General features: G+C 40.5%; 4 protein-coding genes across 7 annotated transcripts in view; 1 reads left to right on the top strand and 3 right to left on the bottom strand.

Annotated features, from left to right (window-relative positions):
- Positions 1 to 965: 965 nt before the first annotated feature.
- On the top strand, positions 966 to 4,966 carry pnrc2 (proline-rich nuclear receptor coactivator 2). The gene is made up of 3 exons (XM_070911413.1): positions 966 to 1,141; positions 1,673 to 1,891; positions 2,139 to 4,966. The coding sequence occupies exon 3, from the start codon at positions 2,162 to 2,164 to the stop codon at positions 2,630 to 2,632; it is 471 nt and encodes a 156-aa protein (XP_070767514.1). The 5' UTR covers positions 966 to 1,141; positions 1,673 to 1,891; positions 2,139 to 2,161; the 3' UTR covers positions 2,633 to 4,966.
- A 20-nt stretch (positions 4,967 to 4,986) lies between these two features.
- srsf10a (serine and arginine rich splicing factor 10a) lies at positions 4,987 to 10,103 on the bottom strand. Of its 4 annotated transcripts, none has more exons than XM_070911410.1 (6): positions 9,979 to 10,103; positions 8,361 to 8,465; positions 7,342 to 7,445; positions 7,047 to 7,215; positions 6,239 to 6,289; positions 4,987 to 6,129 (listed from the first exon to the last, which is right to left on the bottom strand). In XM_070911410.1, exons 1-6 carry the CDS (start codon positions 10,041 to 10,043, stop codon positions 5,862 to 5,864), a joined length of 762 nt encoding a protein of 253 aa, XP_070767511.1. In that variant the 5' UTR covers positions 10,044 to 10,103; the 3' UTR covers positions 4,987 to 5,861. The 4 variants fall into 4 exon arrangements, with proteins under 4 accessions (XP_070767511.1, XP_070767512.1, XP_070767513.1 ...); XM_070911411.1 differs by having other exon boundaries at positions 4,987 to 6,078; XM_070911409.1 differs by having other exon boundaries at positions 5,007 to 6,135.
- A 292-nt stretch (positions 10,104 to 10,395) lies between these two features.
- fabp10a (fatty acid binding protein 10a, liver basic) lies at positions 10,396 to 11,348 on the bottom strand. The gene is made up of 4 exons (XM_070912057.1): positions 11,282 to 11,348; positions 10,911 to 11,083; positions 10,618 to 10,707; positions 10,396 to 10,446 (listed from the first exon to the last, which is right to left on the bottom strand). Exons 1-4 carry the CDS (start codon positions 11,346 to 11,348, stop codon positions 10,396 to 10,398), a joined length of 381 nt encoding a protein of 126 aa, XP_070768158.1.
- A 756-nt stretch (positions 11,349 to 12,104) lies between these two features.
- The window catches only part of myom3 (myomesin 3), a 50,829-nt gene continuing 44,847 nt past the window's right edge, over positions 12,105 to 18,086 (bottom strand). The window contains exons 27-36 of the mRNA XM_070911577.1: positions 17,432 to 17,499; positions 16,688 to 16,795; positions 16,258 to 16,345; positions 15,979 to 16,017; positions 15,608 to 15,713; positions 13,834 to 13,997; positions 13,672 to 13,708; positions 13,456 to 13,478; positions 13,302 to 13,357; positions 12,105 to 13,118 (exon numbers count right to left, since the gene is read on the bottom strand). Coding sequence (XP_070767678.1) covers positions 12,849 to 13,118; positions 13,302 to 13,357; positions 13,456 to 13,478; positions 13,672 to 13,708; positions 13,834 to 13,997; positions 15,608 to 15,713; positions 15,979 to 16,017; positions 16,258 to 16,345; positions 16,688 to 16,795; positions 17,432 to 17,499 — 959 coding nt within the window. The 3' untranslated portion in view covers positions 12,105 to 12,848. The remainder of the gene's footprint in view (positions 13,119 to 13,301; positions 13,358 to 13,455; positions 13,479 to 13,671; positions 13,709 to 13,833; positions 13,998 to 15,607; positions 15,714 to 15,978; positions 16,018 to 16,257; positions 16,346 to 16,687; positions 16,796 to 17,431; positions 17,500 to 18,086) is intronic.

Raw genomic sequence — 18,086 nt, 5'->3', positions numbered from 1 at the left:
CTCCAGGATACTGGAGCCATTGTAAACAATTTAAGGTGTCGAGGCTCTCGGTTAATTCAACAAAACATCAAGGGGAGATGACTTGTCCAGATGCTGCTACAGATTTATGACAGTATGACGTTTATATGGCCATTATTTGTATGATAGTGTCTTAACTCTGAATTGGGTCTTTGTATCAAACCTCACACTGGATCATGGCACAAAGGATCCATCATACTGTACCCTGTGTATCCATCAAATAACCTTTAATATCAATATTTGAAAATAGATTCAAAAGACAGGAAAAATCTCACTTTCCCTTTCCCGTTTTCATTTCACTACACTTCCACCAGTTGGAAACTGATAAGAGGGATAAGTGACCTGTTCCAATACAATGGTCAAGGTTTTGTTTTAGCAAGAGGAAAGATGAGATGGGGGGATGGGCAGCTCACAGACAAGAGCAGTTGTGTATCATTACAGCCTGTTGCAGCTGTTTCAACCCGGCACAACGGAATTAATTTACACAAACAGGACCTGTGGAACAACAAATCCGTTTTCTTGTAGCAGAAAAGTAGGCCAATAAATCTAAACCGTGGTCGTTTTTAGCTTATTTGAACAAGGGATTGACATTACATAAAACTAAACTACATCTATTGTGACCCCAACCCTTCATACGATGGTGTATGTAACCGTATAGTTATTTTAAATATCATGTAGTTTGAAAGCGGAACATTTTTAATGTTTGAAAGTGGTTGCTTTCTGTTATTCCCTCACTTCTCTCAGGAAATACCCGAGCTCCAACAAAGGAAAGGAGAGGAGGGCCAGCGATTGACGTCACCGGTCTGGCAACAGGCGTGGATGCGTCTGGCTGTCTCTTCGATGATTGGCCGTTTGGTTTGTACTCGGTACGCGATTGGCCAGATCTCGGTTAGAACGAGCTACATATTTCTGCTGTAGATTCCATTTTGTTGCAATTCAGACGGAGACGGGAGAGAGTAGTGGCGTCCTACGGCCACTTTTAACACCACATAAGCGTCAAGGGTGACGGATTTGTAGGAAATATAGCTTGCTGTACTTCCTACACAGTCCGCCGAGGGATTTTAAACGCTAATCTCATATATTCGCGAACGAAGGACTTCATCAACCAAGCCTGAAGAAGTCGGTAAGAGAAGCTGTTTTGTGCCTCGTCGCCATATTGAGCTCACAGTTTCTTTGTTTTGGTTCTGTGCCAAAGTAGTGTGACCGAGATTGTAATAAAGGTATTTATTTAACCAGTAGGGTGTGGTTATTACCTACGGTTAACATCGATCGAAATTACCAACACCAACTGTTTTTTATAAATTAGAAATCTACTATACAAAGCCCATCGGTAGGACAAAGCGACGGCAGCCAAGCTAACGCTAGAGACGCACAAACAATAAATGGGATATTGTCGCATTTTGCTTACATAACATATAACATACAACACAATAACAATTTGTTGTGTCAATCGCCAGCGGCTTCTATATAAGTTAAAGATATTATCACAAACGAGTGGTAGCTGCCTGTTTTTTTTTCAATGCTAGGTGCGATGACGCACTCTAAAATACACGTCCCCCCCCAGGAAGAAATGTTATGCTCCAACAACGGAACAACACCGTTAATTATACGTCGCCGTGGCCATTTCTAACAGATTCATTTTCTTTACCCTAAGGTCTTCGGCTTCCTGGAGCACCGTGTGCCGAGGTGAATTGATGTTCAGCTCGGCTCCGCGAGAAAACAACGCTCTTTGGCACATGAAAACTACAAACCTTGCTGGAAAGAAAAGTGCAGCGAGAAGTAGACAGAGAACTACTTCGAGGACCTGGGGCCCGATTGGAGGTGAAAGATTGAAGAGAGACCACTGCTTCGTCAACTTTCTGACAACAAAGAGGTGAGCTGGAGATGTTTTGCTCTCGGTTGTGTGTGTGGGGGAGGGGCGCCGCGGGCCTGGCTGTCTGGTGTTTCTGCACGTAACCCGCTGTGCTTGTTTTTATTGAGGCGGTGCGAGTGTGCGTGTTGTGTGGACGGATTACGCATTACCAAGTGCCAATAAATAGAATATCACTCTAGCGAACCACAATAGTAAGGACTGGCAGGATTTCCGTGCACTAAAGTAATAATATGTTCCCGTCATATAGGTGACACGTAGTGCAGAAGCAGTATGGGAGGTGGAGAGAGGTACAACATTCCAGTTTCCCACCCAGAGCGCCCTTTGCCAAAGAAGAACCATCAACTTGGCCGGGCTAAGCAGAGAAGCCGTGACCAGAATGGAGCAGCAGCATCTGCAGGAGGGGTAGGGGGGCTTCACCACCACAGCCACCGCCGGAGCGACAAAGGCGCAGCCTACCACAGGTCTCCAGAGGCGCGGCAGGCCGTGTCTGCAGAGAAGAGTGCTTCTGTTCGTTTTGCCACCAACTATGATCAGAACTGGGAGGGTGCAGTGTCTCACCTCAACACGCTTCTGGCCACACAGGGAAGTCCGAGCTACGCAGGGCCTAAGTTCAGCGAGCCGCCCTCGCCTAGCGTGTTGCCCAAACCCCCCAGCCACTGGGTGTCCTTCCCAATGGGCTCCTATGACAACAGGGAGATGATGGCCTTCCAGCTCAAGAGCCTTCTCAAGGTGCAGGCCTGAGAGGGATACCCACACTTCATCGAAAAAACAAACAAACTGGGACTCTTTCGAGGGCACCACCCACCAGGAACACCCCAATGCTGTAATACTTTTTAACTCTTTTTAGATTGACCTCTTTGAGTGTTAGGAAGCATTTTGAGCAATGTTTGCTGTGAATGTATCCAACACCCATTTTTAAAAAAAAAAAACAATATTTCAATATATTACAGCCTTGTAGCCTTGCTGGTCGGTGATGCTTTTAGAGGAGTCAGTTTCTGAGACTAATGACAAACTGGATATCCTTTGTACTTCTGTTTTGTTTTGTTCTTTTAATGTTGGCTATCATAGCAGATTGAGTGTGCTTCTTTTCCAAACAAGGGTTATAGTATAGGTCAGGTAAGTTCCCATCACTTTTACGGTCCATTTCTGTGGACAGACATGCTTTTTCATTTACATAAGTTTTATGATGATTCTTTAGAGGCACCTCTAAAGCTTCAGGTGCTAAAGCAAACTCTCATTTGTAGCAATTTTTTGAGTAGGGCCCACCTTCTTTTATGTATCACGTTCCTTGTTTGGGATGGAAAAGACACTCGACTGCAATTCTGCAGGGAAAATATATCTTGGGTAATAAGCTGTAGTGAGTACAGGTCAAAAGTATAACCTCAAACTGAAGGGTAAGAGACCATGGCACACAGGCCTAAGACTGTCAACTCCTGTACCTTTTTTATTGCGCTGTGCGCACATGCACTATAGGAGTTGAGCTTGTCTGAGGCCTGCAACACTCTATCATAGCATTATTTTGTACAAGTCCTTTTTTGTTGTGGTTGAAAGATGTATGAAGTGCTGTGTGTAACCAAAGCAATGTTTTCACTGTATTTTTCTCTTTTTGGACATCCTGTGTGGCCGGCATTGTTGCCATTGCCACTTAAACCATGCCAGCCCGAGTGGTGAATGGGTTGGAGTCCCTTAGGTCACTTTTAACTGTTCATCTGTTCCAATCAGTACTGTTATTACTCCTCAGTCTCAGCCTATACAGGACAGTGCTGCAGCTTTAACATGCGGAAGAGGGCCATGCTTAGATGTGGAACTGTTTTCAGTAGACGTGACATGGTCCTGTTGGCTGCATGCATTTGTAAGCAAGGTAAGGGCAGAGCTGAGGAAGGTTTCTGAAGTGAAGTGACCCAAGGGACTCAACATGAGGCAGGAGGCTGGTGTTTATGTTTACAAAGTAGGTCTCGGTGGTTGACCATCGTACGATCAACAGACACTTTCTGCCTCTTGTCTCTGCCTCTTGTTTACCCTCTTGCACTGCAATCAGACTAGTTTTTAAATAAGTTACAGGCCAGGATGCTATTGACATGATGGAGGCGTAATTGACTATCTCCCTATGGATTCTCTATTTTTGTGATTCAATCCTCTATTGAGGCTCTTTTTGCTTTCCCTTCGCAGAATTGGAGCTGTTTATTGCCAGCCTAAAGATGACAAAACAAAGTATGATAGCTTGTACGTGTTCAAGAGCCATGTAAATAATGAAGTGTATAAAGTACTTGTAGCATATGTACATTTGCAGGCCAAGTTTGAGGCCTGTCTGACAAAAGTATTTTTAGTAATAACACTGAATGTATAAGACATGCTAAGGACATGTCTTGACTTCAATGTCTTGACTTCAATACTGAAGAATATTTTTGTTAAAAAAATCTGCCTATAGCATTTGTCAGTACCCCTGCACTGTTATCTTTCCAGAGATCTTGCACATGTTTTTTATTGTTTTGTATTATGCAGTGTAGGGTGAAAGATGCTAAATGCAAATTAAGTAAAAGTGCAACAAAATATCAATTGGATCCCAGAGGAGACTTGCTAATGTATGGATTTGAGTTTTGAATGTGCTTACAGTACGTAAGCGTGATGCTTTTAATCTTGAGTTGACCTGTTTGTGCCTAAGTTTAAACCCATGCTGAAACTGACTCGTTTCATTAGGTGGCAATGCCACAAATTGACCAAATGTTTTCATCAGAACCACCTTCAATTCTCAGCTGTTCTTCCGCCAGCTGACAACTGAACTTGGTCCCATGCTGTAAAAGTATCATCTATTGGTTGTTCATGTAAACATTTTCTTTCTTGTCCTGATTGAGTCATGCATGGCAGTCTCCTTGTTCTAAATTTGAAACCTGTAACCAATTGGCTGTTAATTTGTCCCTCTGATAAAATGTCACTGAAGATGAAAAGAAAATGCCCCATTTAAGATTAGTATCAATTGGTGTTTAAAAAAAAAAAGCAAATGTGAAAGAATGCACACTGTGAATTGATGACAAAATTTTTACAAAAAAGAAATAAATCCCTTCCCCTTCCCCCCTACTTTTGTCTGTGCTTGAATATCTTCTTTATATATCTATGTGCTAATACTTCATTTGTGTTCAATGTAATATAGGATATATATATATATAGTCCAAGAATAGGCATTTCTTCATTGCACTCTCATGCCCTGCCATCATAGTCACAGTACAGCTTAGATGTTAAGAACATAGGGAGATTTATTTATTGACATAGCATACCAAGTAAAACCATTGAATCTAGGCTAACAGTACTAAGGAATACTAAAATAGTATACTTTGTGTCACTCACTGAACAAAGTACATGAGAAATGAATGCAGCTTGTCTTGAACATGTCACATGAAGTATTGGACAAATAAGGTAGCAACTAACTGCATTCCATACATCATCCATTGCCACAGTAATTACAGATACTGATGGTATACAGTTGGTTTCCTTTATAATAAGTGCCCCTGAAACCAGGCATCCGAGGCCAGAGTACTTGGTAAATACTGGTAAGTCAGGGCCTAAAGTTAAATGTAATTTTTATTCATGTTTACATAAACAATTTAACCAAAGTGAGACAGGCATATCCATAAATGTATGTAAACATTGCTAACTCAAAAGTACAAAAATATTATTGGCAAACACTTTTTTTTTTCTACCTTCAGCAACCCACATTACCCAGGTCCAAAAAACTTAACCTGGCCAAACTGACCAGAAATCAACTGCGCTTTAATGAATCACAAAAACGTTTTTTTCACGATGCTAAAAAAATACCTCAGCTCCTGCTGCTCTCTTCCCTTTGGCAACAGACTCCTCCATACGGTGATGATAAATAAATGCAAACATAGAGCATAACACTCTAGTTATCATAGTTGAAAGCTGAACAGAAACATCCTCAGAGACCGATTAATTAGGGATTTGGAGGAACAGTCAGTCAGTGGCCTCCAGACTTGCGGCCCGCCCAGGACCTGGAACGGGAGCGTGACCGGGACATGGATCTAGAGTACGAGCGGGATGGAGATCGTCCCACAGACTGTTTCTGAGAACTGGAAGTTGGGTGTAAGTCTTCAGCTGGGCTGTGGGACCTGGACTGGCTCTTTTTACCTATGGGCCTGGATCTGGAGGGTGAAGGGGAGCGGGACACAGAGCGGCTACGTGAGCCTGGTTCATGGTGAGTCCGCGGGTGGTCACGAGGAGGACCTCTGTACCTGGTGGGATGACCATTACTTATTAATGGGAAAATGTGTACATTGTAAAGTTTAAAATAGTACTTGCTTATTTTAAATACTGCAAGATGACAAATAAGCCTACTTGTCATTTTCATGGCTTCTGCTCCGTCTATGTCGACTGTAGGACCGAGAGCTGTAGAGAGAGCAAAAACTCAAACCAGTTTTTCAGGGTGTAACTTGGGTATTGTTCAAGACTTGGTGCACCACTTTAGATCCAGGATCCAGGATAAGAGAACAATGAGTTCTTGTAATTAGGTGGTGTATGATGACCTGATATGGTATATATCATATGAACCCTGCAAACTTGTATTTGGCGACCCATTTCTTTTGTCGTTTGTACTGTTCTAACACAAAGAGTACAATTCATTCTCTGCAGATGACTTTACGGAGTGAATGAAATTCTATTTGTTTTGTAACATAGATGTTTAAGTCACAGTTGGGATTGTTACAACTTCTTAAGAACACTACTATGGTTGGGTATTGAAAATATTCGATACTAGAGCCAATATGATGACCTAGTTTCAGTACTAATACCAAAATAATACTTTTCCAGCTACCTTAGTTTGGAGAATATAGTGTATGTTGTGTTTTTCATTTAACACAATATGTCAGAGTGCTCAATGTGTCATCATCAACAAGAACTTTGCTAACTATAATGCTACAGACACAGTATTTAGGTTTGATAAAGCCCTAATTACTACTCACATTGTAGGACAGGGTTGTCTCTATGAGACTAATTTATTGAGTGTTGATTAATTGATAAAACTCAGCTTTGCAACAGCAGAAATCATCTAATGATCTAAGACAAAGTGAAACAACTGAAGTGAGTACTACTTTTTTTAAATTAAAGTTACTGTACGTGCAACAAAACAAAGTTGCCAACAACTCACTCTCTAGGGCTCTCAGACCTCCGAGGACGACGTTCATAGGGGGGGCTCCGGGACCTGTGTCGGTCATAGCTGCGGCTCCGGGACCGTCTTCGGCGGCTATCCCGATCATCGTCGTAGCGGGAGAAACTGCGAGGGGAGTGGCGCTCCTTGGCCTTCATCTGGTTAGGGGCTTGATGAACAAATTTACATCAGGACATTAGGTCATTTTAAATGCAATATTTTCCAAACAATACTGACTGAGGCTTTACAGAGGTTAAATGTATGCTGCTTAGATAGGAATGCAAACTGTTCATACTCTTTCTGTCTCCCTGGGCGAACTGGATCTCGATCTGACGCCCACAAACCCATTTACGGTCCAGGTTGTGAAGAGCGTCCTCTGCATCCCGCACATCTTCAAACGTTCTGTATTGTTAAGGCCTTTTATTTTCAAATGTGGAAAGTTGGGACAGAGAAGGCTGCACACATGCACAACAATTACCAAAAAAAGGCTGCAACACAGGTTGACAGCTCCAGTCTATGAAACACAGCTACTGGACTTAGGTCAGTGCGGTGAAAAATCAGTAATTTCAGGTAATGATTTAAAAGTGAAAATCAATTAAATTTGATTCTCTTCAGTCTGCAATTAAACAACATAAAACTGAATCAATAGGCCCATTTGTGATTTCAAATTGTGAGGACAAGATAAATATCGATGGTGATCAGATTCGGTAGGATACAAAAAGTTTGGCTTGTTACCTTTAACATGCTTGACCTTTGACCTTCAGCTTGATCTTTATTGTCTTGGCAGAAGAACTTGAGATTTCCTGCTTGTCTTTGCCCAATAAACACTTTGCTTTTCCTCCCTTTTGGTAGACAAATGGACGCCTTGGTGCTCTCTTTTCTCCTCTTTGTATCTTCATTCTTTTGCTCTCTCTTTATTTTCCCAATTCCACTACTGCTTGTCGCCTGGGTGTCTTTGGCTTGAATCTACTCTACAACCACCTTTCAACTTTCTTTGGTGTGGGGTCTCCAGAACTGTATCTTTACCATTCTGAGGCAACAACAGAAGAAATATGGGTTAGGAATAAGTTTAAATCTGTATACAATATAGTAGATAACAAATCATTCATAGAAAATAAAATTACATCAAAAAACATTCCCATGCAATGGGATAAACACATTTTTTTTTATATAAAAACAAAAGTGACTTCTCCCAAAAAACACAGTCAGGTCAGGTGTTGCTGAACCCACAGCAACCAAAAAGTCAGATTTATGCTTTACAATCCCACTGTGAAAACATAATTTCCAAATTAAAATTAAAAGAATAAAGGATATTGAATGTAAGCAAATCCTCTTGTCCGTCGTGTATGGAAGTCAAGTGGAATGTAGACATCTACAATAGGCCCATAACGACCAAACTCACGTCGTAAATCCTCTGGCCTAAAGTATCATGAAATAAGCACATTTATTCTGCTGGCTATCATATGAATTTAACTGGAGCCCAGCGTGCAAGGTGTACACAAGAGTTGGTGTCAGCCCAGCATATCACAATACTTATTTGCTGACAAATCCAACTAGTCTCCCACTTGAAAAGTAAGTTTCCTCATTTAAAGGTGTAATAGTACAAATAAAAGCTCAGTCAACTTCACACATCCATAGCAGCCATGAAGACAGAAATGGCATGCATTATCTATTAACGGAGGTGGCAAAGTCACAGGGGTTAGGTACCTGAAAGTGACCACCGTTTGGCTAACTTTATTACAATAACATTTCAAAATGTCTTGGCAAAGTAGCACCGATTTAAATTAAGAGCCTATATATGTAGAAACAGAAATTTACAAACTTAAAGGTCAGCACCAAGTAACAGTTGGTGAAATTTTCCAGTATAACCAGAATTATGTGCAGAAATTGCTGGGATTTCTTTCAATGCCTTGAGCACAAAATTTCATTCATTCCATTGTATTGGGGTGGTAGCAGGAGTTTCAGAGACTAATATCTCCTATAAATAAATCCTAAACTATCTGCATGGCTAGATACCTCTTGGGGTATGTGAGAGTATGCATTTTGGGATTTGGATGACCTTTAATAACATCATGTAATTTCAGTTTAACTGATAACAGCAAACACAAGATGTTCTTTTCAAGAAGTCTTTGCAATTCAAGGTAAAATGTTAAAATGTAAACAATGCATTGTGTCATGATTTCGATTGTTTCGATTTTTGTAAAAACAAAGAAAAAAAACAAATTCTCATCAGTGCTAAGTTTGATGAAACAGTTTGCCTTGTCTTTAATACGTTTCCAACATTTAATTGGACGGTAACTTTAGCTTGACATTTTACTGGCGTCTGTCTGGAACCTGTCTATTTTCTGCTTCTCTGAGGTAGTGCTACTAGTGCAGGCTTATGCAGCTATACTTACAGTATATATGTAAAGTTTGGAATTGGGACATGCGTTTGAGGAGAGATTAAAGCTGATAGCCTAGCCTAGCTAAAATAAAAATGGACTGGTTAAAAATAGACTTGCTGTTCAACAGTTCATTTGCATGCAGTTAACGCACTTCAAACAAAATACCACAAACTATTATTGCAGTCACGACAGATTATTAATTTGTGTCCAGAATATATAAAGCAGCTTGCCTTTTGGGGGAGTAACGCTGGCTTATGCTACAACAACACAGTCTTCCAGCTTCTGTTGGCTAAGTGTTAGGAAATCATATGCAGGGAAATATGTTTACTGATAGCAGTTATCGTGGGCAATATTCGGCAAAAAAAAACACAAAAAAAAAACTACCACGCTACACTACCTTTCCTGCCTCCCTGCCTGGGATCACTCGAAACATTAACATCAATTAAACATTTTGCTGATTACAGATATATTTGCTAGCTAAAAAACTAGCATTACGTTAGCCTGACCGTGCTTGCATACACGCCAGCAGGGTTAAAATGACAACATACCTGGAGTCGTCGGCGATGTTTCTAACGAAGAGAGATGTATTTGGCGGCCTCAGGTATCTCGCCATTCTTTAACGACCTGTTGCTACAATTTGGTGGCCGTAAATTTGTTTATTACAGCTATTTCCCCCCCACACAAACCCTTACCCCTACTGTAGCTGTCACGAACTACGTGGTCAAAGTGTTCTCTGCGCACTGCGCATGCTCACAAATGTACAGCCACGAAAACTCACACACACACACACACGCGTATTTGCATATTATCTGTTCACTGCCTGTCCATCAGATACAATAAGGATGTGGGGAGTGGGCCTTTGCAAAGACAGTCATACATGGGCATTTGTTTCAAAAGAAGACGCACGCCACACTTATTAAGCAACACTTTTATTTAAATAGACATTGGCTTCTTCACTGCCAAGGTTACATCTTTTTGCTCCTCCTGACGAGAGTTGTCGAGCCCATGGACAAAGTCTGAAAAGGGAAACGTAAACAAAATGAATCTGTGGCCTGGAGAGAGATTACATCGTTTAAGCTTATGATACATTAAGGTGATACATTCAATAGTGAGTACCTTCTTATTTAGTATGCTCTTTTATATGTGTGTGTAAGGCTTAGAGTGAGTTCTGGTAAGATGTACTGTACCTCAACCATCTCTCCTCCCTTGAGCTCTTGGATATGGCAGAACTTGCCGGTTTTGCAGACCAGTTTGCCACCCTCCTTATCGACAATGCACTGGGGGTCAGAGGAGGAGACAATACATATCACAAATACCCCTAAACAGGCATGGACTCAAAAGAAGCTGAACAAAATAGTCATCATCATCACAGGCACAAATAATAGAGTTCATGAGACACTGTACATTTGCAGGCTTGGTACTAACTCACAGTGTACTTGTGACTTATACTTATGACATTAAAAATCGTGAAGCTGCAAACCTTGATCTTCTTGCCGTCCATGGTGGTGATATCAGCCTCCTTGCCGATGGTAAAGGAGTTGGTCACAGTCTTTCCAGGGGTCTTGGAGGTGATAACAAAGTCATTGCCACTCTGCTTGATCTCAGTAATTGGCTTGATGTCCTTGGCCATCTTGATGACATCTGCTGGAAGTTCTGGTGAGGAAAGCACATATGTCTTTGTTAATTCCTGCACAAAACAAGTATCAAGGAAGGAATTATGACTCTCTGGACTGCAAAGCTGTGTTGTCTGTTCTTTAACCACATCAAAATAGCTACGTTGTCTTCAGCTACCAAAGATAAACAATATCTTTATATGCAACTCTACCAGAGGCCCTGGTTTGTTTTTCTCACCCATGGCCTTGAGGAACTCCTCGTAGTTCTCCTGGGAGTAGACCTGCCATGTTCCACTGAAGTCCATGTTTCTAGAAGATCTGGATTCTCCTTCACCAAGGTGAGTTGGAGGCTGAGACGACTGTGTGAAGCTCAACACAATGTGGAGGATGTGACTGTAGTGCTGCACCTTTTTATACAGGAAAGCAAAGGGGATCCCAGTACTATGTCTAATGAGTAACAAACCCCTCTGAAGTAATCACTGCTGTTTGAACAACCTGGAGTTCACTTACTCCTGTTTGGCCAAACCTCAGCTTCCACCTAAGATGAATTTAGAATGAATTTTTGTTATGTGTGTTCAAGAGCTTCTCTGATAAGAAATATGAACAGATTTTTAGAGGGTGACTTGCGTTTGAGGGTCCTGCAGGATTAAAATCAGAAAATGATGCATTTAATTTGCTATTAGCCATATTTACATGAATTTTATTTAAGGACTCATTCATTGAACATTGGACCTTAACTGCACTTCATGCAAGTCTGCAATCTTTCCGCAGTGTGCCGTTGAACCTCCCAGTGTTAATCTACCTGGCTGACTGAGGCCCAGTAGTATGGGTTAATGACACTACGGACTGTTTACTTTTAAAGTGCAAGACATAATCTCTGCATGCAAAATCAATCACATAGAAAGCTGCAGTAGTCCACCGTTTCTATAATAATTGATCATAAATTGGAATAAAAGTTTAATGAATAAGAATAAAAAGAGGGAATATAGTATTCATAAGTGCTCATAAAAATAATACACAAGTGAAAATCACTTGAAATTGCTTTATTCACGAAACACACAGACAAAAGCTCTACAGTCCAGTTGCTGAGGGTTTTGCAGTTTTTGTTATGACAGATGCAGATGTAACTTTTAGTTAACAATGGCCGCAAGTGACAGTTATCGAATAAGGGTAAATTATAAAATATAATGTAACAGTAGCACAAGTAGAAAAGAATCAAAGTCAGCAAACTGGCTCCGTCATCCAGTTGCTTATGGTAGCTCATGATGGTAGCTAATTGGAATAAGCTAATGTTAACTACTATAAGATACTGGACATGCCTGACACATCCTTTGAGTGTACTGAATTGAGCAATGGTGGAAATTGTGTTTTGATTGCTTCTTTCAAAAGTTACATAGTCTCACTTTCCTAGAAAATAAACAATAGTTATGTCAAACATTATGAAGTCAGCTAAATTAGTTTGAATATCAGGACTTTGCAAGGAGAAGCCTGAGTATGACATTTTCATGGCATAAACTATTATTTAAATTATATAGACAGTTTGCAGGCTATGAGGGAGTACATTTTTGATTAAACCTCAGCGGACATATTTCAAAGACTAAATAAAGTTCCCTCATTCTCAATAAAGTTTCCTTTAACCTGAACAATCCACCATCATTCCATCCCACCATCTGTCTATCCATCCACTTTCATTCTCTTCTTTCTCTCTATGCAGAAAATGATTGTCATCTATCTATCATTTATAAAAACTCAATCAGAAGCCTAAAATCCCTGCAGAACATTCATTTCTGACTCAGTTTGCAGTCTTAACCCATCTCCACAGCGTTGGTTGGAGGCTTCTCCCCGTGCCTGTAAACGCTCACGGTCACATCAACCGTTTCAGAGCCATACTGGTTGCGCACAAAGATGCTGTATTTCCCAGAATCCTCCATGTTGACGTTGTTGACAGTGATGGTGCTGCATTTGGGCTCTTTAGTGATGGTAAAATGGGTCTGGTCAACAATCTCCCTTTCGTTCCTAAGCCAGAAGATCTCCGGGGCTGGTTCGCCGTCGATGAAGCACGTCAGACACAAAGACTGAAGAGAGGATCAGGACGAGTCAAGAAAATATGACATGATGGAAAGGATTAAATCTGTTATAATGAAACTGGTACGACCACAGTAAGATTCCTGCACACCTGCTTCACATGTAAGGATGACAATAATATCACAACATAGTATAATTGTGTATGAAGTAATGTTTTCCTGACTATATCGTACCTTGCCCTCCATGATGGCTACCACGTCAGGAAGACCCTTTGTCACTTTGGCCCGATCTGAAACAAAACAAGCAACAATAACTCCTGGCTGACATTCACTGTAGTAACTTTTAATCTTTGTTGTGGACAGAAATAACACATAACCTGTGACTCACTTTTCTCAGCAATGGCCGCTTGCCTGAGGGATGAAAACAAAGGGTCAAACCAATATGACATTGCACAGCGTCAGCCAACAATAATCTGTGCTGAGATGTTTTCAGTTAATAGTTTTCAACTCATAATCTGTTACCTCTGACTGCTCAGTGTTTTCTGTTAGTGTCACAGCAAGCCATGCTAGACGTATCATCTACTGCATGTAGGGCAGCACTTACTTCAACCTCTGGTACTCCAGCATGGCATCAGCAAAGACTGTTGAAAATAATAATAATAGTAATAATCAAGATGTATTATTTTAGAAGATAATCAAGAAGATTGGGACTTAAATCGTGTTTTAGATCCTTCAAACAAACTTGTGATTTGTCATTTCCACCCACCTTGTCCAGACAGGTCAAGATAACGCTTGTGTGTCTCTTTGCCATCGAACATCTCCAAGGTGTATTTGCCTTTATCATTCTCTGTTGGGTTAAAGATTTCAATCCAGACTTTCTGCATACTGCTGCCAGGCTTTGTCCTGGCTTCCTGGTCAATCCTCTTCTCCCTACACAGAAGGGAGCAGATACACTATCTGCTACTGCTATAGATGCTGTCTCTGTATGCTTTAGACAGAGACTGATCTGATTCTTACCAACAAACATGCATGTTTCTGCCCTATCTAGAGCTGGTCCTTTGGTCAGGCTGCCCACTGCTCCTAGAAGTTATAGTTGGTACGTACACATTACCAAGTAATGTAGTCTTCTTCTTCCTTATCACTGCAACCTCGTCTTTTTGAGTGAGAGGAGAATAATCGAGGAGGAGGAAGGTTTATAAACTCAGAAAGAGTGTTTTTGCAGTTACAGTTCAGACTGGAATCGTACAAAACTATTTTTACCAAGGACTAAAAAAAGTTGTCAGCCTACATCACACAAGACTCAGATTTTCTTCAGTTGTCTGTTCACTCTTTTGTAAAGGCTTAAAGCCTCCAGCAGATGGTGCTAGTAGCCTTATTTATAAACCAGTTACACCCAAAACCATGTAACAATTATGTTTTAGTATACAAACAGTAGTTCCTTTGAATAATTAGAAATTTATTAAATTTAATAAAATAGAAATTTAGACTGTGTTGGTTCCCCCTGTAACATACAGCTTTCCCATTTTCCCCCTTAAATAGCTTTAAGTTTAGAAAAAAAACACATTTTATTTCACATTGTCTGACAAGATCTTATATATTCTGTATCAGCTTGTTCCAAGTCTTTATTGAAGCTACATGACGTTACAGTGAGTGAAATATTCAACCCCAAGATTCCATGTTTGTATTTATGTTTTTCTTGTTCATTTTATACATATTTATCCAAAATTCAGACTGATGTATTTGGTGTCTTTTAAAACTGTATGTCTCCTCTAGAATTTTAAATAAAGTCCTGTGGGTTTCAACAATGTTTGGCTGCACAGACTTGTGTGCAGTGTTCCTCTTCGATTGTAAATAGGATAAACCAGATGCTTCAGTGTCCAGATGTGCCCACAGCTTCCACATAGGAACATTTGTATGCAGACATCAAGATCCAGCTCAACTGTCAAATTTAGATGCTGAACTTTTTAAGCTGTTAGCACTTGAACTTTAATAAGCATTTCAGAGGCTGAACTTTAGCAAAGCAGCCCTCGATTTTGCCACCGTGAAGAGAAATGTCACAGTACATTAATATACCGCTTACCTCCATTGGGTTTTATGTGTGTGCAGCAGTCAAGCCAGCATGTGTGGCTGCTTTTTTATGGTCTATGATGCGTGCATGTACATGCGCTGCAACTGTGGCTGTGTTGGTTATCCACAGTACCTTACCAGCCAAAGAGAGAGCTGCTATGCTGGAGACAGTAGCTTAGAGCTCTACAGTATTGTGTGCATCTTCCTGTCTTTAGCTTTACAGCGTTGCACTTGTGTGGCTTGCAGTAAACAATGTGACCACACTGCTACATGATACAGAGGCCAGAGGAAACTATTTTTCATTTGCTTTCCTGTGCAGGTGTTTCTGCACATGATGATTTCCATTTTGACTTTTTGATTCAGGACTTACTTAAATTTGGTCTCTTACAGAATTTAAGTTTGGACTACTTCCTCCTCGGCAGCAGCTGCACACAGGGTGTTAGGTCAGAGAGGTGCTCTGCATGTGGACTCACTTGAAGTGCCAGCTGGTCTTCAGGTAGCTTATATAGTACTGGAGTGAGCAGTAGAGCTTGAAACCTTCAGCGGTGCTCTGAATCTTCAGAGGGCTGGCTGACAATGCTGCAGAGACGGAGAGAGAGAGAGAGAGAAGGCAGAGCTCCTGATTATTTGTATACATTGCAGTTTCCTTGGCAATTTTAAAACACTGTGTTTCTTATCTTACACGTTAACATTCTGAAACAACACACACCACAATTAATTAACATGCCTTTCAGTTGTGTTATCCTCATCCCAACACAGCACATCTGGTGTAAAAAAATAAGTCATTGGCACATTTCACAAAGGTTGTTCTCTAAAGAAGAGCTTCCAACTGTGAATAACTCACCACACTGTTTACTCAGCTGCTGGAGAAGCTTGTCATACTCTGTAAATAAAAAGAACAAGCATTCAGACGGTGTTTTATATTGCTTTTGAAACTCAATAAATACCAAACGCATGATTAAAGGTAGGTAGCTGAATGCCGAGGACACATAATGAGATAAGGACATTCATTGCCTCACCTCCATTATGGATGGAACATTTGTGGCGACTGAAATGTACACAGGAACAAAAGGGGATTATTGTTTGTGGACACTTGTTCACTGGTGACAAGGTCACGTCTCACCGTCATCCAGTAACTCTAAGGTGCTGACATCCTCTCCTCTCCCATCTGACACCACAGCTCTGTATGAACCTGCCTCTTTCTTCGTAACCTGAGGGAAAACCATCCATTGTATTGAAATTAAACATATTCATGACAATGAAATATTGATAACTCTGGAGGACAACCAAATACTTGAACTCATCTTTTATTTCCAGGTTTACCTTAACATCCACTCCAAGGTGAACATGGGAGCATCTCACAATAATATAGACAGATTTACAGAAATCCTATATACCTCAACTGTCTATCAGTTTGTTTATCAGTTTGTTTATCTTGTTTTCTCTCACTACACAAGCTACCATTTATACATGCTGATTCACATTTGCGTGAGCTCTTAACTCCCCTCCCCGCCTCTAGTAGTCTGAAAAAAGAGCAGAATCATTTTGGATACCTGTGGGATGGTGAGTGTGCTGACCCCTGATGACCGGTCATACACAGCTTGGGTCACCACGCCTTCTTTAAACCACTTGAGAGATGTGTCCTTGTTTGTATTTGTCACCTGTGTACGGAGAGATAAACCATACCTGAAACAAAAGTATAAAGGCTCTCTTCTAAAATGGACTAGTTTAAAATCAGTCAATCACATTTACGTAATAAATACTGATTAAACGAGTCAGAAGTGATGTAATCACTGGTTTAACATATAATGTGTTACAAAAATTATTTAAAAGAAAAGTTCAACGTTTTGGGGAACTTGCTTATTTGCTTTCTTGCTGAGAGTTAGATGAGGAGACTCTCAAGTCTGCCCACTCAATACGAAGCTGGAGCCAGAAGCAAGTTAGCTTGGCTTAGCATAAAGACTGGAAACGGGGAAACAGCTAGTATGGCTCTGTCCAAAGGTAACAAAATCTGCCTACCAGCAACTCTAAAGCTCACTAATAGACATGTTATATATTATTTCTTTAATTTGTTTAAAAAACGGAAAAGTGCAAAACAACATGAAGACTTCAGGAAGTTGCTACTCCTTTAATAAGTAAAAATAAAAGAAGGCCATTGTCTTGGTGCCAAATGATGTGTGAACTTAGCAACACAGTAAGACAAGAAATGAAAGTAATAATGAAAGATGAAACATCTTAATATGATGTTAGGTTAGTTATTGCCATTAGCAAATTTATTCTGTAAAATGTAAAAGTACCTTGCACTTTATAATCAGTTCACAATCCTCATTTACACTCCACGACAAGAATTCCTGGAAATAGGGTCCTTGGAAAACAGACCACATGATTATCCAACTGTGCTGAACCACAGAAACAGCAACCATCAGACAATAATGTATTCAGATCAACCATGCTAATGCATCACAATACGTCAATTTATGGCAGTTATTGCAAAGTTATGGCTGTGTGATAAACCAGAGTGCTGACAGTGACAGCTGCCTGTAATGAGGGTGGAGGGACTATTCAAAATTCAAGAAGTAAACATGTGTGGTTTATTATCTCTTTTGCATCATATTATAATAATAACAAAATGTTAATAATGGACAAAATGTGCTATGCAGACTTTGAGTCTCACATGGACTTTGAATTGTGGACATGGTGTGAGGTAGTCTATCTGCACAAGCGGGCACTGGAACATTGGCCTCTGCACACAAAAGAGTTGTATAGCTTCTCCTTATCACATCTGAGAGTTCAGGTGATAAAAACATGGGAGTTCAGTAGCACAGGAAGCGTCCTTTCTTTCTTTATATGACTCTTTAGTTTCTAGAGGAGACGAAGCAGCTATGTCATTACACACGAAAACTATCAAAAAGCTATTGTAACTATTGTATGTCATCTTTACCTTGGGATGAC

This window comes from Enoplosus armatus, chromosome 9 (genome assembly GCF_043641665.1).
Source record: "Enoplosus armatus isolate fEnoArm2 chromosome 9, fEnoArm2.hap1, whole genome shotgun sequence".
In the NCBI taxonomy this organism is placed as follows: Eukaryota; Metazoa; Chordata; class Actinopteri; order Centrarchiformes; family Enoplosidae; genus Enoplosus; species Enoplosus armatus.
The sequence above is the reverse complement of the archived record's forward strand: the minus strand, read 5'-3'. Positions and strand labels throughout refer to the sequence as shown.

Excerpts from the sequence above, each read along its gene's own strand:
- pnrc2 (XM_070911413.1), top strand. The coding sequence starts at position 2,162 with ATGGGAGGTGGAGAGAGGTACAACATTCCAGTTTCCCACCCAGAGCGC.
- srsf10a (XM_070911409.1), bottom strand. The coding sequence starts at position 10,043 with ATGGCGAGATACCTGAGGCCGCCAAATACATCTCTCTTCGTTAGAAAC. Across the intron at positions 8,466-9,978 it reads AACATCGCCGACGACTCCAG|GCCAGAGGATTTACGACGTG; the intron begins GTATGTTGTCAT and ends ATGATACTTTAG. Across the intron at positions 7,216-7,341 it reads CGCCCAGGGAGACAGAAAGA|CCCCTAACCAGATGAAGGCC; the intron begins GTATGAACAGTT and ends TTGTTCATCAAG.
- fabp10a (XM_070912057.1), bottom strand. The coding sequence starts at position 11,348 with ATGGACTTCAGTGGAACATGGCAGGTCTACTCCCAGGAGAACTACGAG. Across the intron at positions 11,084-11,281 it reads GGAGTTCCTCAAGGCCATGG|AACTTCCAGCAGATGTCATC; the intron begins GTGAGAAAAACA and ends TTTCCTCACCAG. Across the intron at positions 10,447-10,617 it reads AGGGAGGAGAGATGGTTGAG|ACTTTGTCCATGGGCTCGAC; the intron begins GTACAGTACATC and ends TTCCCTTTTCAG.